The 27,556-nt window shown below is 42.1% G+C and overlaps 1 protein-coding gene across 1 annotated transcript; it reads right to left on the bottom strand.

Moving 5' to 3' along the window:
• Positions 1-1,874: 1,874 nt before the first annotated feature.
• LOC306891398 (uncharacterized protein) lies at positions 1,875-21,192 on the bottom strand. The gene is made up of 9 exons (XM_079451623.1): positions 21,016-21,192; positions 20,635-20,664; positions 19,942-20,221; positions 19,724-19,863; positions 7,303-7,582; positions 7,069-7,208; positions 6,728-6,807; positions 5,907-5,997; positions 1,875-2,295 (listed from the first exon to the last, which is right to left on the bottom strand). Exons 1-9 carry the CDS (start codon positions 21,071-21,073, stop codon positions 2,276-2,278), a joined length of 1,119 nt encoding a protein of 372 aa, XP_079307749.1. The 5' UTR covers positions 21,074-21,192; the 3' UTR covers positions 1,875-2,275.
• Between the last annotated feature and the right edge of the window lie 6,364 nt (positions 21,193-27,556).

Raw genomic sequence — 27,556 nt, 5'->3', positions numbered from 1 at the left:
CTGCAGGGCAACCACCTAATAGTGCATTACAGTAATCTAGTCTTGATGTCATAAAGGCATGTATAAAAAGATGTCATTCTGCATGTAAAATGTATATTATAAATAAACAAGTAGGTCTATATTCAATAATGGTGTTTATAAAACATGTTCATAACGTTTTTATTTAGGGTTAAATGCAATTTTGATAGCTGATTTGTAAATGTTTTTATTTTGTTTTGTTTTTTAGGTAATTTGGTGAAGGATTTGTAAGGCAGCATTGGCAGCAGCCAAAAAAGAAAGACTTTTTCAGAAGGTGAGATGCCTGGTATGTGACAAGGAGCTTTTATTTGAACATAACAATGAAACTGGAGTGTGTTGTGTTTGCGTCAACTGACAGAGCTTCTTCCACAGGCTTCTGGATGCTTTATTTGAAATAAGCACCAGATGGCACTGTTCTCGACACTCTTGATGCTTCAAATCTTTTTCCGAAACATTCAGGGGAAAGCCCAGTGGCGGTTCTACATTGAATTGCACCCCGGGCGAGACCACCATTGAGCGCCAATTTGCCGATTCCCCACACAATGAATGAATGACAGATAATAGAAAACCGCTTCGCGTTCGCGGCGGCCCAGAGTTTTCTTTTACTGCTCGTGCCACTGCCGCCCCCCATGTGACATGAAAAAATGCCGCCCCGGGTGACTGCCCTGTTCGCCCGTGCCTAAAACCGCTACTGGGAAAGCCACATTGTTTCACGAGGCTTCATTTGCCCATCCCTACTCCAAACTGAAACAGGAACAAAGGTACTCCAAGAACACAAGGAAGCCTTTAAAGGGGAAAATACAGAGAACAAGATATCCAACCGTTAACAGTAATGATAACCATACGTTAGACAATGCACCAAACACTGAACAGAGGGACACTGGGGCTATATAAAGGGAGACACTAACAAGGAGTAATGACATGGGGAGAGTGGTGACAGGTGATTGGAATGAAACCATAACGAGAGTGAAACACAATTTAAAGAAGATTACGGAGACAGGAGGGCGGGGCTGAGAGACATAACAGGAAGCGTTTAAATATAGGAAAGACACATGTCAGACAGGAAGGACAGAGTCCTGACAGAAGCCATGTCACATGTCATACAGTAAATCAGTTTAAAGCAATGCCAGCAGTGTCGAGTGAGAAACTTGTAACATTGAACTTACAATCAAAGCACATTACGCTAGTATAAAAATCCTTTAAATAGTTCATGTGATTTCAGTGTTTCAAACTTCATTTTATAAAGTGAAGAGTACACTTTTTGTGCGCAACAAAACAAATATAACATTTCATTTAACAATTCCCTGACTTACGCGTCAACGTCGCACATTTACGAGAGCATGCAGTGCAGGAGACAGCGTTTACAATGTTTGCATGCTGAGCTGACGCAGGATCCTGTGTTTTTACACCAGCATCACATGCATGCATTACGTGGTCATCAGGACGCCACACAATGCATGCATGTGATGCTGGTGTAAAAACACAGGATCCTGCGTCAGCTCAGAATGCAAAGCATTGGAGACTGATGTGGAAGTCAGGAAATTGTTGAAGAAAGGGTTGTTATTTTTTTATAGCTCACAAAATGTCTACTCGCCGCTTCATAAAAGTAAAGTTGTGATCTTCATACATTCAATTGACTCCCACAAATCTGTTTTGTATGATGAATAATTAAAGGGGTCAGAATTGCCCCATGCTATACACCTCCACGTTACACAGAGAGATGGATGCACATCCAGTCATGAGCTACACAACTAACAACACAAAAATAATGAGCACTGATGTGAACATCATGTTATTTCACGAGACTGTGACAGCAGAGGGAACGAGCCGTGAATAAAAGAAGTCTTAGCAGACTTGTGAGATTGATCATTTTATTATGTTCGCACTTAGATAGTAAACACAGCATATATAATTCATGAGGCCGAACCTTAACCCTATTAAAAATAAATTACAGTAGTGTGAAATGTTTGGTTAAATTGCTCTTAAATATTAAACATACATTCACAGAAATTAAAGAGTCGCCTCCTCTCTTTAGGAGCCCGTCCATCAGATTGTAAATCTACCCACAAATCTTCAAAAAGGATATGTTCTGACACATTTATTGCACTATTACATTGCATATATTGTCCTAATAAACATACACTTACACTGAACGTGTATTTATAATAATTACAATAGCCTATATTGTGCAACTCCAGCATCATACTTGTCAGGAAACATGCAGGAGTGATAAAAATAACCTCCAGTATCTCTCGGATCATTGCTTAACACAAGGACCTGTGAATGAAACCAACAATCAATAAATCACAATATTTATACACTCTTAAATGATGGCTTGCTTGTTTAAGCCATTTTTCAGTAAAGCCATTTGTTAAGCTATTGTTGAGTTAAATTAACTTTGAATTTACTGTCTGAACCCCACTAAATTGTATGTATGTGTGTGTCTGTGTGTGTGTTGGCAGATAAAGTATATGCAGGGAATAAACTCTGGGCAAATGTAAATGACATTTTTTCTTAGGGCAAAAATAAGTTTAAAAAAGCTGAACAGTCAGCAGTATATCTTTTTTAACATTCCTACACGCTTTTTTTCTCTAGCCGGGGTTTAGATTAATCCGACACAACTCTCTAAGCAGCGCAGGCTTGTTTTTCACCCAAGGTTGGGTAAAATCAACCCTGCAGTTGGGTTATAATAACCCACCATTAACCCAGCAGAGTGTTCCGTCCAATATTTTAAGAAAACGGGAACAGCTGTCCAAAGTCTCACAAGGCTGCCCGTTATGATGGAAGCAGTGGGAAGAGCAGTCGGCTCTGGAAATGAGACTATTAACCACAATATGGATTCTATCACGGAGAAGCTCACGACTTTGCAAAGGAAAATTGATGTTGTTGGAGACCAAAATGGACAAAGAGAGTAGCCGTGGAAATGGAATGCGGTTGCTCGCCCCAAGACTAAACAATCAATCTTATCTTTTTCGACTCCCCTGTATCAGCCTTGGCCAAGCCTGGTGCTGGAATTCAACCCTGAGTGGAGAAGTACGGTTAGACGCTCTTGCGTCCCTCCCCATTCTACTGAAACACCTGCACAGACTATCACACAGACTATCACACACACATATGCCACACTCGACTGAGGCGGTCTCCCATCCCCAGATCCATCGCCTTCGTCGCTTTGACCTGCCAGCCTGACAAGCGAGTCTGTGAACAGCACTGTAATGGCGCAGGATCAGCTGGCTGCTTGCCGGAACTGGATTACTTATCCCTGTTGCAAGTCTTGTCTATGGTGTATTGTGTACATGTTTTTCTCCTCACCTTCCCCATGTTATGCTGTATTTTTCTTCTTACTACATTTCGTTACACTGTACTTGTATGTGTGTAATGACAATAAATTGAATCCAATCCAATATTTACACAGCTTGGGTAAAAAAAACATCGCTCTTTAGGGTGAAATATATATTACAAATTCAGTGGGGTTTAGCATACCTCGACCCCTTCATCCATTTCACAGCTATAGAGAACATCACATCAACTTACTGTAGCTCAGAGGTTAGAGCTTTACACTAGCAATGCCACGGTCATGGATTCGCTCCCAGGGATTGCACATACTCAGAAACAAAACTGTATAGTATAATAAGCTGTATGTCTTGTTGGATAAATCGATAGATGTAAATCCACTAATCCTTGCTGGTGGAACAATCTTCCAAATACAGTCCGGTTAACCACATCAGTCACATTATTCACAAAACAATTTAAAACACATCATCTTTTCTGTGAATTCTTGACTGGTAAATGCTGACTTCTCTACAAAAAACACTAACACCCCCTCTCTCTGAATAGGTGTTGTTCCAGCTTTGTGAAAACTAGTATCTTGGTATAAAACCCTATTCTAGTATTGCCTCCTATTGGCTTTATTATTTCCTTTATCTCCTCTGGATAAAAGCGTCTGCTAAAGAAAAATGTGATGTTCAGTATCTGACCTCAATAGAAGTAAATAAACTAGAAAATATCTCCATCATAACAAAGCAGAATCCCAGAACATGCCCCATTACTGTCCGTACTTGCTTAATCGCAATGGCAGATCAAAGGTGTTTAACAGCCAGAGCAAGTTTCCCACAGCAAACTAACTTCATTTGTACTGATAGTGTTCAGGGCTGTAATTTCTGGGGACGAGGGGCACACGTTACCCCAACTTTTCGTGAAATCATGTTCGTGTCCCCCCCCAATTTCAAATTAGTTTGTAATGATTTTTAACGGCACACCGTCATCTACAAAGAGAAGTGGAACCAAGCCGTCTGCCTGTGTTGATACGGGCGTCGCGTACACACTAAAAAAAGCTCACTGAAAGGTTTCAATCACGTGGACGGCAGCAAGTGATTTTCTCCAGAGGAATGCACTGACAAAAACAAAGAACCCATGTTTAACGACCTGAACAACGACCAGGTGAGACCACATTTCTGTCAAACCTTACTTGTAATAAATACTATATTCTGTTAAAAGAACGTGCCCTTATTAAACAGATAAAGTGTACTTGCCCAAAATCCATTAAAAGGAAACAGCTTAACATACCAAAACAACAACCACGGAAAACCAAATTAAATATGATTGATTTTTCCTAATCGCTGATTGATTTTTCCTAATTCTCTTCCCTTTCCTTCTTTAAAAAAAAACAAAAAAACAACTAACCTCACTATTCTTAGCTTTGTGTACTGTGCTAGGCTTTAATGGACTAGTTTGATGCACTTCTGTATTTTGTTGCCTATGTTGTTATAATTGCTTTCAAGGTTTCCTCATCTGTAAGTCGCTTTGGATAAAAGCGTCTGCTAAATGACTAAATGTAAATGTAAATGTAAATACATTTTTTTTACATCAAACATAAACATGATAACAGAAAAGTTGGATTTTCTCAGTTTGTCACTGCCTTGAGCTAGGTTTTGTGGTTTCTTTAAACAAGCTTAACGTGAAACTATTGTTATCCCCAGACTAAGTGCTTGTTCTTTTAACGTAGCATGTGTTTATTACAATGAAGGTTTAATAGAAATCTGGTTTTGCATAGTCGTTGTTAAGATGTTGTTAAGTTGTTTTCTTATAATTGATGATCTGACTCGTTCTTTTAACAGCATCTAGTGTTGATGACAAGGCTTGACAGAAGTGTGGGCTTCCCTGGTTGATGTTTAGGTACATTAAACCTTGTTAAGCATTTTAGGAAGTCTTCTGGTATTCTGTGGAATTGTCCTACCCTGTCAGATTTTCCTACTGTAGCGCAAAGCGTAATATAATCTAAACAACATCGACAAAATAAACCTGTAGGATTCATTTACAGCGCAATACTCTGTCAAATGTTTCTACCAGCATTAAATTAATATGTAGAATAATTTAACAATGAAAAAACACCATGACATTCCCGTAGCAATGGACATGTAGGATGATTTTACAGTGCAAAATTTGTACAGATGATCTGGTAGGATGAGATTTCAGGACACCGGCTCATCTCCTCCCGACTGCAGATTCAGGTAACAATCCATTTTTTCCTCCGTTTCTCAGTCAATAGTCGCATTTCCCCCTTCATAAACATCGACTTTAGCTTCACAATAAAAACACCTTTTGGTTTCGTGGTTTAGTCAATTTAAACAATCAAAAACGATGCAATTTTTGAGTTTGTGATTGTGAATTCCCTATAAAGAAAATCACTCGCTGCCCTCCATCCGCACTCACAGCATGCAAAACTCCTAAACCTAGTGGTTGTAGCTTTTATGTTGTCAATCTAGCATACTTAAGAATTAACAGCGAGTCAATCATGATGAATTATGCTTGTAACAGATTTAAACACGAAAGTTTGCGTCTTCGCTCAGATGTGTTTGTGCTGTTTATTCACAACCAGTGTGTGTACTCACCTCTGTCCTCCTCGTGTTCTTCTTCTTTCTTGGGTAGTTGTGTCCAGGACAGATTAAAATCAGAGATGTTCAATGCCAGAGCAGACTGAAGCTAAAATACATCAAATATTTCAATCCACACATGAAACATACTGTCATTTCTCATCTGTCATCATCACTCATGTCATATATTTACACACATCAAACACTCTCATATATCACTTCTGTCTTCAATCATCACATTTACTTTTCTATCTTATAGGGGGATGCAACGGTGTTTCATGCATCCTGACTTCTTTATAATGTTAAACATGTTGTCTTCTCATGCTTGGCATGCTCAACCAGTCAAGAACGATGTGGTGTGGAAGGCGGGACGAGAGCCGTGACGCGGGGCCGGTGGCGTGAGTGATAAGTGCAAGCAGCTGTGCGCGCACTGGTCCCGCATCTTATCACGGAGGAGATTGGGAGCTTAAATGGATGTTCGGCAGGACTGTTGACGAGAGAGGACCGGGCCCGAAACTGTGTTTAGTTTGTGTATGTTTTATGGCCGGTAGTCTGCCGTGAGGTGGCTGCCGGTTACTTCCGTGTTCAGTGTTTATTTAATTAAAGTTTTCGTGTTTGAATGTTCGCCGGTTCCCGCCTCCTTCCTTCCCTTCTTACGAACTTTATTACAAACAAGTTGGACGTATGATGTAGTATTTCTTTGCTCGAAACACTCCCCCACCGTTTGTATACTCTAGGGATATTTAATGCGTAAGATACTATTCTATAAATACTCAAGATTAACATGAGATATGCAAAAACTGTCCGAGTTACAGCCTTTTTAAGACTCCTTTTCTCACCTGATGAAGGATTTCATCGCGCGCTGCGGCTGCAACACTGGAGGAATATCTCAGCCTCAGAAAAGTTTTTTTTATATGTCCTGAATCACAGAAAATGCTCATTTGACAATCAAAAACAAATAAAAAACTTTATAAAAAGGCAAAAAGAAACAATCAACGCAGAAATAATGTGTTAAAAACAAAGAATAAATTGAGAAAATTGTTTATTTTAAATGATGATCATTAATCATAAAGTTGGAATCGATTTTGATTTGATTAAAACAAAATATTGGAAAAAGCTACAAGCTTTAACTAAGATCTAAGTAGTACGTTACTGTACAGAATTATGTGTCAGAAATTACGTTTTCCATAGACCTCCACTTCACACAGAGAGAGATAAGATGCACGTCCAGCTATGATCACATTCACATAACGTCCCTCCATCCCATGACATGAGTAACTAAAGGTGTAACCCACTTGAACACCAGAAGTCAGAGCACATCTAGAGAGAGAGAGAGAGAGAGAGAGACAGAAAGAAAAAATAAATGAATCTCTATAGAGATGTTAAAATCAATCAGTCACCTCAATAACTTCACCTGGGATTGTTGTTTCCATTGTTTTCCAGTGAGTTTCCAATACGAATCTCTGCTCCGTTGGTTTGATCAGCCCAACCGTCTGATCTAGAACTGATGATGACTGTACTGATCTCATAATTTTGCTGGAGATCCAACCTCCACCATGGGTTACTTAGATATCCTGTAATGCAGCAGTATGCCGCTTCACTTGCTCCATATCTTTTACCATCTATGGCATTCTGAGCTCCAAAGGTGTTATATGTAGATGACTGTGTAGCTGTTCCTTTCAATGCCACGTTCTCTAAAAATATAATTTGTATATATACAGTTGAAGTTTACATGTACATACACATTGAAGACTATGCAAAATGTTAATAATGTCAGCTTGGCCTGTTTAATAAAAAAAAGTTAACACAGTTCTGTTGTGCGGACATATCTGGACCGGACCAAATTAATTACAGCAATGTACCAAAAAACTTTCCAATGATGTAACTGATGATTAAAATAATTTATGATTGAAGGTGCAGTTTGTAAATTGTGTGCAGCTGCAGGTATCTTCTGACATTTTTAAGGAAAGTCTGCTCAAATATCAAAAGACTGTTAAAATTAATTCTCAGATATGATATCCAACAACTCACACAAACCTTGTGTCATAATCGCCGTGGGTGAGACAAGGACAGAGGACCCAGGTGCAGACACCGGGTAAGGGGTTGACAAAAGATTTTAATAATAAACACAAAACAAAACCCATGAGGGGGAAACATAACAAGACAGGACTAATACTAACTTCTGATTAGGGGACTGATAACACAAACTTTTGAAAACGGGTTTCAAAGTGCAAGTTTTTGAAAACCACGGCGTTCTCATTTTCGTGTAAACCCCGCAGTGACCAAATGACATTGCACGCATGCGTATTAGGTGTGGGAGTATGGTATGCGCGTGTACATCCAAACACAACGAAGGAGAAATAAATACAGCAATGGTGGATTACATGGGTTTTTCGTGCTGCACAATAGTTTGTTAACGCTTCTCCAGCAAAGTGTAGATTTACTACACCAGTGCTAGAACCAACAGAGGAGACTTGCAGCAAAATCTTAACACTCATTCACAGCGATGAAGGGTTTTTAAACTGAGCTTTTGGATCAGACCCGGGAGGACGCAGAGACGGAAGGAAAACTTTCGAATGTCCAAACTTTTCGCCCATCTTGTTTGTTTGTTTATGTGCGCACGCATCTCTTCACTATAGATTAGGAGAAATGCAGTGCTCTGTATTGTTTGGTCTCTTTAGCGACGGAAGTCCGCCTTCCAATAAACATCGGAGGCATCGGAAGCGCCTACTGGAAGGATGTTCTCAATGGCAGAAAGTGTAGTCCCTGTGATGCGCTGGGCTGTTTTCACCACCCGCTGCAGTGCCTTGTGCTCAGCAACAGAACAGATCCCGTGCCAGACTGTGACACAGTTGGTCAGGATGCTCTCTATCGTGCAGCGAAGACTGAAGACAGTTGGTTCTTCTTCAGTGTCCTCAGAAAGAAGAGACGCTGGTGAGCCTTCTTGACCAGGCATGAGGTGTTGGTGGTCCAGGACAGGTCCTCCGAAATATGAGTCCCCAGGTACTTAAAACTGGAAACACGTTCAACAGCCATCCCATTAATGTGGATGGGGTCGTGTGTGCCTCCTTTCACCTTCCTGAAGTCCACGATGATCTTGTTTGTCTTGGAGGTGTTAAGGAGCAGGTTGTTGTCTGAGCACCATGTGGCCAGGTCCCGGACCTCCTCCCTGTATGCAGTCTCATCGTTGTTGCTGAAGTCTACAAACAGCATGCGTGCATAAGTGTCCTTATTGTCCAGATGTGTGAGCATGGAGTGCAGCGCCATGGACACTGCATCATCTGTGCTCTTATTTCTATGGTAGGCAAATTGGTATGGGTCTGGTGTGGATGGTAGATGTCTTTTAGGTGTGCCAGGACCAGCCGCTCAAAGCACTTCATATCAATGGCCGGCAGGACATGGGAGGGAATGGCCGGCAGGACACGGGAGGGAATGGCCGGCAGGACACGGGAGGGAATGGCCAGCAGGACAAGGGAGGGAATGGCCGGCTGGACACGGGAGGGAATGGCCGGCTGGACACGGGAGGGAATGGCCGGCTGGACACGGGAGGGAATGGCCGGATGGACACGGGAGGGAATGGCCGGCTGGACACGGGAGGGAATGGCCGGCTGGACTCGGGCGGGCACAGGATTCCGGTGGCTTCGACCCTGGAGGGGAGCCCGGCGGCCTCGACCACTGCCGCAACAATCGCTCTGTCTGCTGGGTCCTGTGATGGCTGGTTCATTCTGTCTTGATCGCGGTGGGTGAGACAAGGACAGAGGACAGAAGTGCAGACAGCGGGTAAGGTCTTACCCAAACAAAACCCACCAGGGGGCAACATAACAAAACAGAGGGAAACGATAACAAGACAGGACTTATACTAACTACACTTAAACAAGACTAAAATTAACTATGAACATGAAAATTAAAACTACACAAGATTAAACTAAAAAGACACAGGAACTCACCCAACAAGCACAATGAACCAGCACAAACCTTTTCGTTGTTGACAAGGTTGCTGTTGTTAGAGCACATATCTCTTCTCCTCCTGTTGATTCATCTATCACTACCATGTGCTCGACTGTTTGTGCCTGTGACTCAATCTTTTTTGCGAGACATTGTAGCAAAAATGAAATCACTCCTGTTGCTTAGATATCATTCCTTCTCATTTTTTAAAAGATGTTTCCGAAACCCTTGGACCACAAATTCAGTAAATCATGAACCGCAGCCTTGCCTCAGGAGTTGTACCCCTAAATTTTAAACATGTCTATAGTGGAACCATTGATGAAGTCAAACTTGGATACCTCAATTCTTGATAACTCTAGGCCTATCTAAAATATTAGAGAAAGTTGTTTTTACACAATTGCAATAATTTTTAAGCCAATATGGTTTGCAAGAAGAGTTTCACTCTGGTTTTAAATCACTGCATAGTACAGAAACATCCTTGTTGAAGTTTTAATGATCTTTTGTTGGTCACAGACTCAGGTGATTGTGCCGCCCTCATGCTTCTGGATATTACGGCTGCATTTGACACCAGACCATAATATCCTGCTTTCTAGATTAGAGCATTGCGTTTGAGTTAGAGGGACTGCGTAGAAGTGGTTCGGATCTTATTGTCCTGCAAGGTTCCATTCTTGGTCCGGTTTTATTTTCTTTATATCTACTTCCGCTAGAGCTTATTTTTTGGGAAAAACTGCAACTAGTTTCATTCCCATGCAGATGAAAAGTAACTCTACCTTTCTTTGAATCGTCAAGATGCAAACTCGTTAGCACCACTGTTGAAATGTCTTGGGGAAGTTAGGACAAGGTTTTTTATTTCGACTTGAGCGTCTGCAGATGGTGCAAAAAGCTGCTGCTCACTTGTTAACTACAATGAACAACCATGAACATATTTCGCCAGTATTGGCATCTCTCCATTGCCTACATGTTGGTTTTAGAATTTATTTTAAGTTACTTTAAGTCTTTAAAGTGATTTGCACCAAAGTATCTCTCTGATTTAATTATTCTGCATAACCTAGTTAGATCTGCTGACCAATTACTCTTGGTTGTACCTTGAACAAGGCTAAAAAGCAGAGGTGACTGGGCCTTTACTAAGACCAAGATGGCGGCATGTGAACATCGCGAGGCTCAGCGTCTCTCCCGTTTTAGCATTTATATAGTGTATTTCTTGCTCATCTCGGGTCTGTTCGTCCAGAACAGTTGTGCATTTACATCGTACACCCGGCAGGAGCTTTTGGATATCAGTTTATGCATGTCCGGAAGTTGCATCAGCAACATTCAACTCGTCCCTGAGATCGTCAGAACAACCGATGCAACGCACCCTACACGGCCGGGCGGAAGTGCTCGTCGGCGGCGTCGAGATAGTAAACAAAGGCAGGGGAAGCGCGGAGGTCTAGGAGCTAGGCTAAAGCTACACAGCGGCTCTCTTTACCCAGCATTTTCCTAGCTATCATTAGTGAACAAATGGATGAGATTTGACTCTGCAGTTCAAGTCTTTTGCTGTTGATGATGCAATGTCATAATCTTCACGGAACCATGGCTACACAGCAGCATACCGGACAAAGCTATTGAGTTAGCGGGCTACAACACACACCGGGCGGATAGAACGGCAGAGGAATCCAGTAAGACAAGAGGAGGTGGAATGTGCATTAACATCAACAAAGCTTGGTGCACAAACTCTGTTATTGTCGGGAGACACTGCTCGGCTAACCTTGAGTTTCTCATGGTTAAATGTAGACTGTTTTATCTGCCACGGGAATTCACTTCCACCATTATAACGGCAGCTTATATTCCACCGGATGCTGATGCCAAGCTTGCTATGAAAGAACTTCATGCAGCCATCAGTAAACAACAGACTGCTCACCCGGAGGCTGCATTTATTGTTGAAGGAGATTTTAATCACTCAAACTTAAAGACAGTGCTCCCTAAATTCCACCAGCATGTTTCCTGCCACACAAGAGGAAACAAAACTTTGGATCATGTCTACACAAACATGGCTGAAGCCTACGCCGCGACACCCCTCCCCCACCTGGGTCAATCTGATCACCTTTCTTTGTTCCTCACCCCAAGTACATTAATCTCATTAATCGTGTGAAGCTATCAGTGAAGACCATCAAGGTGTGGCCTGCGGGGGCAGACTTTTCACTCCAGGAAAGGTTTCTACACACAGACTGGAGTATGTTTGCTTCTCAGGCCACCAGTGGCTCTCACACGGACATAGATAGTTACACCTCCTCTGTATTGGACTAAATCAATTCCACCATTGATAGTGTCACAACCCAGAAGCAGATCACCACGTACCCCAACCAGAAGCCATGGATGAACAAGGAAGTGCGCCTCCTGTTGAAAGCACGCAACACTGCCTTCCGATCGGATGATGCACAGGCCTATAGTACTTCTAGGGAAAATCTGAAGAGAGGCATCAAAAAGGCCAAGCACTGCTATAAGCTGAAGCTAGAGGAGCATTTTTCCAATTCTGACCCTCGACGCATGTGGCAGGGCATCCAGGCCATCAGTGACTACAAACCCAAACACTCCACCCCCATAGCCACAGATGCCGTCTTCCTGAACGAGCTTAATGACTTTTATGCTCGCTTTGAGAGAGACAACAAGGAAACCGCTACCAAGCTCTCACCCTCTGCTGACCACCCAATCATCACACCTAAAGGTCTCCCTACCACCCACACTGGACCCATACCAATTTGCCTATTGCAACAATAGGAGCACGGATGATGCAGTGTCCATGGCGCTGCATTCTGTGCTCGCACATCTGGACAATAAGGACACTTACGCACGCATGTTGTTTGTAGACTTCAGCTCTGCTTTCAATACCGTCATCCCTTCCAAGCTTATCGTCAAACTTGGAAACCTAGGCATTAACAACCCTACTTACAACTGGATTATGGACTTCCTGACGAACAGGCCTCAGCTTGTTAGGTTAGGCCACATCTGCTCCACCACCACCACCCTCAACACTGGTGTACCACAGGGCTGCGTACTGAGCCCCTTTCTCTACTCCCTTTTCACACTCGACTGCAGGCCTGTGAACGGATCTAACTCCATCAAGTTTGCAGACGATACAACAGTGACTCGTCTCATCAGCAACAACGATGAGACTGCATACAGGGAGGAGGTCCTGCACCTGGCCACATGGTGCTCAGACAACAACCTGCTCCTTAAAACCTCCAAGACAAAGGAGATCATCGTGGACCTCAGGAAGGCGAAAGGAGGCACACACGACCCATCCACATTAATGGGATGGCTGTTGAACACGTTTCCAGTTTTAAGTTCCTGGGGACTCATATTTCGGAGGACCTGTCCTGGACCACCAACACCTCATGCCTGGTCAAGAAGGCTCACCAGCGTCTCTTCTTTCTGAGGACACTGAAGAAGAACCAACTGTCTTCAACTATCCTGGTGAACTTCTATCGCTGCACGATAGAGAGCATCCTGACCAACTGTGTCACAGGATCTGTTCTGTTGCTGAACGCAAGGTACTGCAGCGGGTGGTGAAAACAGCCCAGCGCATCACAGGGACTACACTTTCTCCCATTGAGGACATCCAGAAGAAACGCTGTTTGCGTCGAGCTTGCAGCATTCTCAAGGACTCCTCTCACCCCGCTCATAGACTGTTTACTCTCCTTCCCTACCGGTAGGCACTTCCGGTCCCCCACTGATTCCACTACCCATCATACCTTTAACTTTAATGCTGCTATAACATTGTTTACATTGCACTACAGGGCTGCCATGCATGACTGAACTGTACTTCATGTTATCTGCTCTACCGGACTGTTTACACACACACAGCATCATTTGCACTGTATACTGCTCACTTGCACACCAGAAATATTATACTGAATGCTCATTTGCACTAATGGACCACTTCATAATGCAGTTAATAAGGTTACAGTGCAGTAGATTAGTTAATGCAGTTAACTCGTATACTGCACTGTTACTTTAATAACAGATATTTTAATAATAAATAATAAAACAAAGACCCACGTGGGGTAACAAAACATGACATGGACACAGGAACATGGAATAACTAAACCTAAACATTAGGTTTAGTTAATGTTTAACTAAAGACTAAAGATAAACATTGGGTACAAATAACTGGACAAAACTACACTGAACAAGACACAAGAACTCACCACACAAACCACAATGAACCAGCACAAGACAGAAGACACAAGGGTATTAAATAATGGAATAATCAAGATGGGGACAGGTGCAGGGCATGAGCTAATTAACAAGCAATAAAGAGGAAACGAGAGGACGGGAACAGAGAGGAGACCGGAGAGAGCCTATGGCAAAGCAAATAAACCATAATCACCTCTCTCCACACAAAACATGAGACTCTGTCATGATCCTGCACACTAAACCAAGAGAAACATGACATGATGCGGCAGAATCATGACAACAGCACTTTGGAAAACAATTGCTGTTTGATAACAGATTTTTACTCGGATCATATTTTATGGGACTTTGGCCGAGATCTAAAAAAAGTGGAAACTTTGCCAAGATGTCTCCATTACATGGTCACAAATTAATGTCAAGCATGAAGACTAACTTGAGTCATCTTTGGGAGATACTGTGTTTGCTGGGAATTGTTACAATATAGGTCAGCCAATAGAGGGCACCAGTGAGCTATCATAGGATGGGGGATCGACAAGGCGAGAGAACGAGAAAATAGGCAGTATTGTATAAGGCTGGTTATGTGAAGCAATCTAAATAAAAGCTAGTGTTTGACTCATCACGAGTCTCTTTAAGGAACATGAAACATGGTGTCAGAAGTCAGAACCAACAAAGACCGCTACATAAGAAAGTAAATAGTAACTTAGACATACTGACGGACAACGTATTTGTTAATTAAGTTGCTCTGTCAGTCAAGTCAGATCAGCAGCAGCCATGGCATACAGCATCCCGGTTCCAGAACCCGTGGACATGAAAGGTGATACCTACAGCAACTGGGCGTTTTTCCGTGCACAATGGGACAATTACGAGATTGCCACGGGCCTAGACATGAGACAAAAAAATTCGAGTTGCTACGCTACTGACAGTGATGGGAAAAGAGTGCCATCAACTTCAACGCCATCCACACATGCCGTCGGTGGACAGGGAGGATCCGACGAAAATACTAGATGCATTACAGTCACATTTTAAACCATGCAAGAACGTGATCTACGAAAGGTTTGTGTTTAATGACTGTAAACAAACTCAGTGTGAGACAGCAGAACAGTTCATTGCAAAGCTAAGGAAGTTAGCAGATACATGTGAATTTGGTGAATTAAGAGAAGAGCTGATCCGTGACCGGCTGGTCATGGGCACAAAGGATTCAAGTGCACAAGCACGGATGTTACGCGAACCAAAGCTTTAAACACGGCTATAGACATGTGTCGTGCGAGTAAACAGGCGCAAATGCAAATACAGAAAATGAGAGGAGCGGGATGACGTCATCAACCTCACTTCCCGAGAAAACTACTCTGAACGCGGCAGGCAGGGGTACAAACAGACAAAGTATCTGAGGATCACAAAAAAAGGCAACATAACAACTCATGCCATTACTGTGGAACACTGCATGCTAAAGCCAAATGCCCCGCTTATGGTGTAACCTGTAAAACATGTGGCAAGCGAAATCATTTTGCACGCGTTTGCAAACAGCGTCACACAAACCACAGCTGAACTTCATAGAGGAGGACACCCAAACTGACGAACAAGCAGATGCCATGTGGTACATCTCACATGTAAACTGTATGCAAGCCAACCAAAGTAAATGGTTTATACATCTGAAGCTGATCCCACATAATGTAAATTCATTCAATGACGATTCCCATTATACCCTGAAGTGCCAGCTTGACACAGGCTCCACAGTCAATGTAATCAGCTTTCGTGACCTCCAACGCTTACTGCAAGATGGCAATCCAGTTTTAATGCCCAGCAAAGCCACACTCAAGCTGTATGATGGCACGCTAATCAAGCCTAAGGGTGAATGCGACCTCAAAACAGACCATGAAGGGCACAAGTTCATCCTAACATTTCAGGTAATGGAGACATCACATATACCACTGTTTTCAGCGGAAACCTGCCAGAAGCTCAATTTACTTCAAATAAACACCAACCACGTATTACACAATATTGACACGAAAGAGGTGCCAGGCGCATCCAACACAACGGATAAAATCATCTCCATGTATGATGATGTCTTTGATGGATTAGGATGCCTTCCAGGGGAGCTACACCTTGACATTGACCGCACTGTCCAGCCTGTGCAGCAGCTACCAAGACGGATTCCTATTCCCATCAAATAAAAAATTATCAAAGCCATTCAGGAAATGGAACAAAAGGGCGTCATCGCTAAAGTTACGGAACCGACTCCCCGGATAAGCAACATGGTGGTTATTGAAAAGAATGACAAGCTGCGCATATGCATCGATCCTACCCCATTGAACAAAGATTTGCTCAGATCACACTTCCAGATTCCCACAATTGAAGAAATCCTTCCAGAAATAACCAATGCAAATATATTCACAGTTCTTGGCAAGTAAAGCTAGATGAGGCCAGCAGCTACCTCACCACGTTGTGGACGCCTGAAGGAAGATACAGGTGGCGTCGGAAGCCGTTCGGAATAAAACCGGCAGCGGAAGAGTACCAAAGGAGACAGCATGAAGCATTTCAGGGCCTCAGAGGAGTCAGTGTGATTGCAGATGACATTCTTGTCTATGGGTGTGACAACACTACAAAAGACGCAATAGCAGATCATGACAAGAACATCTCAGCCCTACTACAGAGAGCTAGGGAAGTCAATTTGAAACTGAACAGAAAGAAACTGCGGCTGAAACTCCCTAGTGTGACGTACATGGGTCACCTCCTCACAAATGAAGGTTTACGCCCAGACACGCAGAAAATAACCACAATCCAGAACATGCAAACACCGACCAACGTAAAATCCCTCCAAAGGCTTTTGGGGTTTGTAAACTATCAGACATATGTGAACCTCTCAGACGGCTGACAGACAAGGACGTTGTCTGGACGTGGCTACAAAAGCATGACACTGCTCTGGAGAACATCAAAGATTTAGTCACTCACTACCCTGTCCTGAAATACTATGACATTAAAGAGGAGGTCACACTACAATGTGATGCCAGCGAGAAAGGCTTAGGGGCAGCCCTCCTACAGAATGGACAACCTGTAGCATTTGCGTCCAGGACACTGAGCCCAACAGAACAACAATATGCTCAGATTGAGAAAGAATGCCTTGCCATTGTCTTTGCGTGTGATAAATTGGACCAGTATCTGCATGGAAGGGAGCACATTACTGTACATAGTGATCACAGGCCACTTGAAGCAATCTTCAAAAAACCCTTGCTGACAGCACCCAAGCGGTTACAGAGGATGCTACTGAGGCTACAGAGATATCAGATACACCTGCAGTACAAACCAGGCAAGAATTTGCACGTCGCAGACTTCCTCTCTAGAGCGCCTCAGATGAGCATGACACACTCACAAATGCAGACACCAGCCTCAGTATATGCAATGGGTCTTACCTCACATGACTTTGAACAAGTTAGCCATTCCAGCAACATTAATATCTCCACAAAGACACTGGAAACCATCAAAACACACTCAGCCAAAGACACGCTGTGTAAAAAACTACATGCCTGCATTAAAACAGGGTGGCCCAACCACAAAAGTGCTGTTAACAGCTTATTGCGACCATTCTGGACTTTCAAGGAGGAACTAGCCAGTGACAGTGGCCTAATATTCAAAGGACAGAGGATTCTCATTCCTGAAGCTCTGCGACCTGTTTTTTAGAAAAAAATCCACACTGGACACTCTGGAATTGAGGCTAGCCTGAGAAAGGCTCGTGAGGCAGTTTTCTGCCCGGGCATTACAGATGAAGTCAAAAACTTTGTCAGGAATTGTGCCACATGCAACACTATCCATGTGAAACAGCAAAAAGAAACATTGATTCCACACAAAATACCTCACCTTCCATGGTCTAAAGTAGGAATGGATCTATTCAATGCAAACGACTCAGTGTTCCTAATCATGGTGGATTACTATTCTGACTACTGGGAGATAGACAGAATGCCAGATTACACCTCATCCACAGTCATTGAGTGCTGCAAAAAACAGTTCAGCAGACATGACATTCCCCTTGAAGTTTTCACAGACAACGGACCGACATTCAGTTGCATGGACTTTCAAGAATTCGCAGAGGAATGGGACTTTACCCATGTCACATCATCACCTTATCACAGCCAAAGCAATGGTAAAGCTGAGTCAGCTGTAAAAATAGCGAAGACACTGATAAAAAAGTCCACCTTGGAAGGGGGAGACCTTTGGGCAGCAGTTCTGGCATGGAGAAACACCCCAACAGAAGGACTCGATAGCTCTCCAATCCAAAGGCTCATGTCAAAGAGAACTCGCACCACATTGCCTACTGGAGAGGCCCTTCTGCATCCTACAGTGGTACGGGAAGTTGTCACCAGAAAAATAGCCAAGCGAGCAGCAGTAAAGCAACGCTATGACACTACAGCATGTGACATGCCTAGCATAATTCAAGGCCAGACAGTGCGGGTCCTTGTTCACCCCAATAACCCAACCTGTACATGGGCGCTTGGCATCTGCATTGATCAGCTCAGTGACCGTTCCTACATACTGCTAGTGAAAGGCAAGAAATACCGTCGCAACAGAAAAGACATTCGTCCCGTGCCTGAACAGCTCAGTCACCTTACAAGCAGACCAACCCACTGTAAATGATGACTACTGGGGGACAACAGAAGACTTTTCAGAGAGCACCGCACTCAACAAATAACAAACAAAGAAGCTACCGTACCACCCACAGTCCCAGTTCTAAGACACACAAGAACCAGGTCCAACATCAAAATGCCTGCTAGATATTCTAAGGACTATGTTGTGTAAAAAATAAATAAAAAAATTAAAGGGAAAAGGACGATAAAGAAAAGAATATTATACATTGGAAAAACAATGTCATGCATACTAAACGAATAATTAAGCTAATCACAAAATAACATAGTTTTGTTCAATTTGTTAATCTGTATAATGGGTTTTCTGATTAAGTTGGGTTATGTTGTGTTCAATTCCAAGAACGTTCCTTTGTTATGGGAAGGGAGATGTTACAATATGGGTCAGCCAATAGAGGGCACCAGTGAGCTATCATAGGATGGGGGGATCGACAAGGCGAGAGAACGAGAAAATAGGCAGTATTGTATAAGGCTGGTTATGTGAAGCAATCTAAATAAAAGCTAGTGTTTGACCCATCACGAGTCTCCTTAAGGAACATGAAACAGGAATGTTATTTTTACACTTAAAACTGTAGAGTAACGGTTTAAAAAACTTTTCAAAAATATCTTCAGAATAAAACAACAAACCCTCCATCCTTGATCTTCATTATATCATTGCAGATGCCCAGACAGCGATTACGTTTTTATCAATGATCAAATTACTGATGTCAGAGATTCAGAGATTCTGTGAGACTGTACTGAACATCGTGAGGTTATGAATGTATAGATTTAAAATGTCTTATGAACAAATAATGCCCAGTTTACTCAGTATCGCACAGCCACCGGAAAATCTTTTCAACATTCACGTTCTGTTTGGAATCTAGACCAACAGCTCATCTCAACACTTAACCAAAAATTTACTTAACATCGAACTTTCTGTTTAAAACTACTTTATCAATCTGTGTTTAATGTCATCTAGTTATAAATAAGAACACCTCCATTTAAAACAGAAATTCATACATTTGAAATGATTTCTAAAATTCAGTAGTTCTAACAACCAATTCTGCAAAACAAATGTAATTTGATAGACAATTGTGTGTCAGAATTTACCTGTTTCATAGACTTCAACTTCACAAAGAGAGAGATGAGATGTACGTCCAGACATGACCACATTCACATAACGTCCCTCCATCACACCACACGAGTAAGTGATAGTTTGACGAGTAAGAAAACCAGAAGTTACAGCACATCTAGATAGAAAAAAACAATTCATCACTATAGATGTGTTTAAATCAATGAATGAAAGGTGTTCAAGTGATTTAATTCACCTGGGATTGTTGTTTCCATTGTTTTCCAGTGAGTTTCCAATACGAATCTCTGCTCCATTGGTTTGTTCAGCACAGCAGTCTGATCTAGAACTGATGATGACCGTACTGATCTCATAATTTTGCTGGAGATCCAACCTCCACCATGGGTTACTTTCAGATCCTGTAATGCAGCAGTATGCCGCTTCACCTGAGCCGTATCTTTTTCCATCTATGGCATTCTGAGCTCCAAAGGTGTTATATGTAGATGACTGTGTAGCTGTTCCTTTTAATGCTAAGTTCTCTATAAGACAGTCGATCAGTCAGTCTGGAGATGTAAACACATCTGTGATAGTCTAATAATAACTATTTGATTGTTTTTAACCAAAATGTTCTCTTTGGAGTCTTGAAGACTCACTCCCCAATTAAAAAATTCCCTTAATGCACAGATTCAATTCACAGATTTTCAAACATCGGTCTAGTCCCCTTTTAACTGCTCTAAGTTTCATATAAAAAGTATGAACACAGACATAAGTTTTAGGTTAAATGTAAAAACTTTCAACACAAAAACTTTCTTGAAAGATCTCAAGATCCACAAAATATTTTCAATACAATCTCAGTTAAAGTACGATGAACACAAACAAGAAAAAAAATCAATTCCAAATAAACAAATAATCATTCTACATTTGTGAATGTGTCAAGAAAAGAAATCTTTACCTTCTAAACTACTCGGAATGGAAACAAGACCTGTTTTAAAAAAAGTATTAACATCAATGTTTTTTAAACCTTGTGCAGAGTTCATTTTTTGTTTCTTAGCCAGTGTTGGTGGGGTTTTTAATTCAACATAATCAAACACTTCAGGTTGAAATAATTAAGACAAAAACATTCATCTAAACAGCATATGTGGTAATGATTTGCCCTGTACCTTTGTTATATCATAATTATGAATGTACATCCCACAGACCCGAACACCATACAAGGGTTATATATTTCATATTTATAGTCATGTTAAAGATTTAAATGATGGATGACTGTCAGCTTGTATAATGTTAAAGATGTTTGTGTGTTCTATGAGATGATGATGTGATGTTTACTCACCAGAAAGTAAAATGAGATGAATGAGTTTGTCCATGTCGCTGCTGAAAAAAAGGAACATGAGAATAGAGAAGAGAAGAGAATTGAGTTTCTTATGGGTTATGAGCAGAACGTATGAAGATTCTCTCAGTGTGAGAGTCCTCCTCTCTTCTTCTCTTCTTCTCTCTTCAACATCAATACATCATCAGTACATCCCTCTGGATATTTATCTCTCCACCCTCATTCGTAGTTTCCTGAACATATTCCAAATGTAATCGGATTCCAAGATACAGTTTTCTCAGAAAACCTCCGGCTGTCATTTTAGGTCTTATTTACAAATCAAATCAGGTACGAATGCAAATCCGCAAATGAAAATAAGGACCTTACCTTTAAAGAAAATGCCAGAAGGTCACCAGCAGTATGGTGGAGTTCTTTCTAGTTTTGCAATTACTTAACATATGATACAAACTGTTTAGAACTGTTTTAATAAGGAAACAATTCAAGGTGTACAGTTTAAATTGACTCTACAGAAACATTTACGCGATTTGATGCACTTTATTTTCCCACCAGTCCCTTAACTTCCACAAACTGACTGTTACGTTCCTCCCAGTCTAGGTTAGGAGAAAACTTCATTAAGAACTAAAAAATGGCTCCTAAAATTACACCAGAGATGGTCCCAAATGGTGTTACATCAATAAATTTGTGTAAGTTATAAGACTTCAGGAGTGGGAGAACAAGCCCAAATAAAATACATTAAACAAAGAGCCTCTAACTATAGGGCCAAATTCTATTCTTACCTTATTGAAAATTAAAGGAAATAAACAACAAAGAAAATCTTCCTGACTCCCTCTCTACTTTAAACAGGAGAAAGAATTCAGTAAATAAACAAAAGGGCACCCACTCCCTAGACTTCCCTGTTTAGGTATTTTTACAAAATTTAGCAAAACCCACCACTACTGCCACCTAGTGGTCAGAAACACAGCATAGACAAAGAAAAAATAATATAAAAATAAAATTACACCGTAGGACGTAACACCCCAACCCTTAATTTACAAACCCGAGGTTTGTATATAAGACAGATCAGTACCCCTCTTAATCTTCACCATCATAAACACGAGACAGAGCATCAGCAACAATATTCTCAACTCTAGAATGAACTCCTGTACCATGAGTGACCACCTCATCAAGCGCTGGTTTGAGTTAGACATCCGTGACAAAAAAAACAGGGGATTGTGGTCCGTATACACCCTAATGGGATTACAACTTCCACCAACAAACACTTCAAAATGCTGAAGTGCCATCAACAGAGATAGTGCTTCTTTCTCGATGGTACTATACCAGGGTTCCTCAATTAGTTTTCACCAAGGGCCAAATTCTACTAACAATAGCAAGTCAAGGGCCACCGACTATAATTGGATAACTACAATGTTTGTTCTGCTATTATTATTATTATTGTCATTATTATTATAATTTATTTATTTTACAGTTGTTTATTTGTTTTAAAAAAATCATCACAATATAAATATGTTTTTTATTAGTTCTATTTCCTCAGTTTTGATCAAACTGTAACAATATATTCACAAACTTTTTTCAGCACACGACGAGCTCGGAAACGACGATGTGGCAGACTCGAGCTCTCGTGAATAAAGTTTACCAGCCTCGTGACTGCATCCATCGTCTCTTTCATTTTTCAACACCGATTTATGAGGCTAGTGCTTATCAGGCCTTTTTAAAGAACTCCGTTAGTTCGTTAAAAAGTATTTCACCGGTTGTGCGCCCATGCATCGGCAGCAAACAAAGCAGCTCTTCACGGAAATCCTTCCCATAAAAAAATCGGACAAACACCGCTGTGCAATGTCGGTTAGTTCGCGAGACGAGTCTATTGCGAGTGATATGGCTTCTGCTTTCTTTATGTCGGATAACAGATTAGACAGGCACTCACCCGCCAATGGCTCCACTCTTCTTGTTGCTGTGCAATCAGATAATGGAACCTGCTCCGTTACCATTTTCTTTATTTTCGCGTCGTGATTTAGAAGTTTATCCACCATGTCAGTTGCACAGGTTTTAATTAATTCGGCGTCAGTGAACGGTTTTTTGGCCTTTGCCAGGTTCCAAGCCACACGTAAGAATGCTGCGGTTACAGGCTTTCAGAATGTTCCGGATAACTGCATTTGAAATTTCTGCGCAATGCCCCGAAATGCCGTTTCAAGTTATCATTCTTGCAGACCGCCACGGTCTTGTGCATAATAAACACGTTGGCTTTGCCTTGTGGTGGTCAGGCAAAATAAAACAAAACTGTTAAGTCCATTCGCTTTTAAATATTCTGTGTCTACCTTTCTCTTTTTTACAATCGCCATGATTTCGCTGTCAACCCTTGTCACTAGCTGTCAATGAACCTGCGCCGTTTGCATTTTCGCGCCAGCATTGTGATTGGCTGATGGAGTACCGCGAGAGCTATGTGAGATCAGAGTGCTTCGTGTGTTTTCGTGCGGTGATGTCATGCCAACCCAAATGAAACTGAATACACTTTTATTGCATCAAGCGGGCCAAAAAAAATCATTTGCGGGCCGGATGTGGCCCGCGGGCCGCCTATTGAAGAGCCCTGTACTATACTTTCTTTGACTCTTCGTAAACTTTTTAGAGAAGTAACATACAGGATGTTCAACACCGGAGTCATCATCCTGCAGCAGTACAGCCCCAGCTCCACAAGCACTGGCATCCACTTGTTACTTAAGGAAGTGAAAAGTTAGGAGCAGACAGTACTTGTGCATTACAAAGGAGTATCTTTGCAGAATTAAAGGCCTGTTCAAATTCAGGGCCCCACACAAACTTTCTGGACGTACTAAGTAGGTCTGTCAGTGAGGATACTACTGATGAAAATTCTTACAGAACCCACGGTAATATCCAGTCATCCCCAGGAAACGTCGGAGCTCTCTCTTGTTGGTTGGAGTGGGAAAAATCAACAATGGCATACACTTTGGCCTCAATAGGCATAACTTGCCCCTGTCCAATCACTTTACCAAGATAAGTGACCATAGCTTTTGCAAATTCACACTTCGCTAAGTTTAATGTCAATGATGATTCAGCCAACCTTTTGAAAACTAGTTCCAAGCTATTTATGTGATCCTCCCAAGACATTGAGTAAACAACCAAGTCGTCCAGGTATATCTCACAATTGGTCACCCCGACAAAACTCTCTGCATGAGGCGTTGAAAAGTTGCTGGGGCATTTCTCATCCCGAATGCCATAACAGAATATTGTAGGAAGTTATCAGGGGTGACAAAGGCAGAGATCTCAGAGGCCCGTGGGGTCAAAGGCACTTGCCAATACCCCTTTAAGAGATCAAGCTTGGTAATGTAACGAGCAGAGCCTACACGATCTACACAGTCCTCCATACGTGGAAGAGGGAAGGAGTCTGGCTTTGTTACATCATTAACCCTATGGTAATCTGTACAAAATCTTACCGTAGAGTCAGGCTTTGGAACTAAAATACAGGGTGACAGCTTTGACTAGGAAAGGCCAAACCATGTTGTAACAAATAATCTACTTTTCTCATTAATTCACGCTTCATGGGGTTGAGCCGATATGGATGTTGCTTAATTGGCCTACACTCGCCCACATCAATATCGTGTTTCAACACTGTAGTCTGCGTCGGAACATCAGAAAATAAAGTAGGATACTTGTGGAACAGATTTACAATATCTTCACACTGTACCTTAGGAAGATACGAGATATGACTTCAAGTCACTCAAAATAGAGTTATTTAACCGCATGGTCATGCCATGAGCGTCACTATTGGCCTAGGATTATACACAGTTTGCCCGACACTATTGGACAAAACAGACACCGGTTTAGGTATCGGCTCTGGAGATACAGATCTTGTTACATTGGCAACCCCTCTACCCAGTCTTTCCCTGTATCAAGACAGTATGCACGAAGCATGGATTTTAAGGTTTGGTGAAACCTTTCAAGCGCCCCTTGGGACTCTGGGTGATAGGCACTTGACAGTTGTTGTTTCACCCCCAGTTCTTGTAATACCTGCCTGATCACATGAGAAGTAAAATTGGTGCCGCTATTGGATTATCCTGGGCAACCCAAATGTAAAGCAAAACTTCACAAGCTCATTAACAACAACCTTAGCTTTAAGAGTACGTATCGGGACAGCTTCAGGATATCGTGTCGCCACACACATCATTGTTAGAATGTACTGATAACCTGACTTTGACTTGGGCATGGATCCACACAATCAATAAGGAGTCTCTCAAAAGGTTCTCCGACAACAGGAATTGGTTGCAAAGGTGCAGGAGAAATAACCTGATTTGGTTTACCGGAGAGCTGACAAACACAACAAGAGCGAACAAGGCCTGACACAGCAGACTTTAAACCAGGCCAAGAGAAGTACCTTGAAATCCGCCGGAAAGTCTTTGTGATGCCCAGATGACCAGACAAAGCATTTTCATGAGCCAACTTCAGAACTTGTTTACGATAACATTGTGGAAGAACAATTTGGTAGGTTGCACTCCACTCATCCTCATCAGAATATTGTCGCTTCCACCTACGCATTAGCACATCCCTGTCCCAGAAATATCCCGCTCTAGTTTTAGGGCTTCTCTTACCAGCATAGGCAGCACTGATGCAGTTAGACAAAGTGGGATCGGACCTTTGTGCCATAGCTAATTGTTCTATTCCAAGTATCAGAGGAATTTTCTCCACTTCATTCAGGACCTTAAGGTCAGATTTAAAAAGTTCAGGATCGATAGACAGTTTGACTTCCACCGGCTCACTTTGAGAAATCAAGGAGTCCGAAAGTTCAACGACATCATCATACTTGCGTGCCTGGGCACGAGTCACAGCACAAACAGACAGCGGGAAACTGTTCTGCTATATCACTTGGCCCACCAGCAATAGGGATATAGGTTACCACAGGACAGGGAAAAACTTAACCACCCGCTAAGTCATTTCCTAGAATAAGATCTATCCCATCCACTGGTAACTGAGAACAAACTGTTACCTTCACAGGCCCTTCAACAAGACCAGACCTTACATGGACTTGGTGCAACGGAACTTTGAAACAGCCCAACTCGATACCCTGTATTAAAACACTTGTACCAATATATGACTCCGACGAGAAGGACAGAGCACTCTTCAGAATCAATGACTGTGCACATCCGGTGTCCCTCAACATCCGAACAGGCTTATAGTCAGAATTTGCAGACAGAGACACAGAGCCGGTCAAGATAAAAGGTTCATATACCTTAGACTCAAAACTGGACACACTTTGAACAAATGCTACACTCTGTTTCCAGGCCTTACACTCAGTAATTAAATGGCCTGGGTCAAGACAATAAAAGCATACACGCCCTTCTCCGTTTAATTAAGCAACAGGATTACGACCCCCTAGTGACCGACAAGTCATTTCTGTTCGTGTGAGAAAAGGTTTTGGGCATGCCACTCTCCCTACTCTCATCCCTAAAAGACAGATTTCGAGTTGGACGTGGTGAAGAAAACACCTGCTTATGTGTCAACACAAACAACTGCTGCATCCTGCAGAGAAATAACCCTTTTTTCATTCAAATGCACAACAATTTTCTCCGGGATGCAACGCTTGAAGTCTTCCAAAAAAAGCATTCCTTGCAGCTGTTCAAAATTACCCACCTTGCTAGACAGACACCATTTTTCAAAGTCAGCCTTTTCTCTAGCAAATTCTACAAATGTCTGATTGACTGTTTTTGACAAATTTTGAAACTTCTGGCAATAGGCCTCAGGCACCAGCTCATAGGTTCGGAGTACTGCAGATTTAACAATCTCATAGTCTAAAGACTGCTCTATGGTCAAAGCTGAAGAAACCTCCTGGGCCTTCCCTACTAAAGTGCATTGCAGTAATAAGGCCCACATCTCCTTTGGCCACTTCAAACTAGCAGCGACCCGTTCGAATGCGGTGAAGTAGGAATCAACTTCACCCTCACTAAACTTGGGCACCAACGCAATGTGTTTACTTATATCAAAGCCTGATTGTGAGCCTGACATTGAAGGAACAGGACTTTGTGACGGAAAGGTGTCAGAGGGAGCTCCAGGCTGAGGCAATGGAACAGGCTTACTCTGCATTTGCGGAGCCTGTAAATCTAACTGCCGCAATCTTATATCACGATCAGCTTGTACCTCAATAGCCCGAAGCCGAATTCTTTGAGTCTCACACTCTTGTTTCCTTATTGATAGTTCTAATTCCTTTAGTTTAAGTGCCATCTCTGGATCGTCGCAAGATTCAACAGTTTTAGAGTCAAGAAGCAACTCTTGATCTACAGTTTCCCCAGCAACATATCCTCATCCTCCTCCTCCATTCAGCGCTGATCAGACCGATCACTCTATAACATCATAGTACCGCAAGAGCATTTTAAAGAATTGGTAGCCACTGGGTCTTTACTTTCTCACGCGGTACCGTGACATCAGTGGGCCTGAGCGCAGCGGTGCTCCATTAATACAGCCTCCACGGGTTATATAACAGTAAACATTAGGGATGAGCGAGTACAGCATTATCTGTATCTGTATCTGTATCTGTTAACCATAT

This window comes from Barbatula barbatula (assembly GCF_947034865.1).
Source record: "Barbatula barbatula genome assembly, chromosome: 1".
Taxonomy (NCBI): domain Eukaryota; kingdom Metazoa; phylum Chordata; class Actinopteri; order Cypriniformes; family Nemacheilidae; genus Barbatula; species Barbatula barbatula.
Note: the sequence above shows the minus strand (reverse complement) of the source record. Positions and strands in the feature narration are given on the sequence as shown.

What these genes read in the sequence shown, in the direction of transcription:
- LOC306891398 (XM_079451623.1), bottom strand. Translation starts at nt 21,073, where the DNA reads ATGTTCCTTTTTTTCAGCAGCGACATGGACAAACTCATTCATCTCATT. An exon ending in AATGGAAACAACAATCCCAG is followed by an intron (nt 19,864 to 19,941) that starts GTGAATTAAATC and finishes TTTTCTATCTAG; the next exon opens with ATGTGCTGTAACTTCTGGTT. An exon ending in AATGGAAACAACAATCCCAG is followed by an intron (nt 7,209 to 7,302) that starts GTGAAGTTATTG and finishes CTCTCTCTCTAG; the next exon opens with ATGTGCTCTGACTTCTGGTG.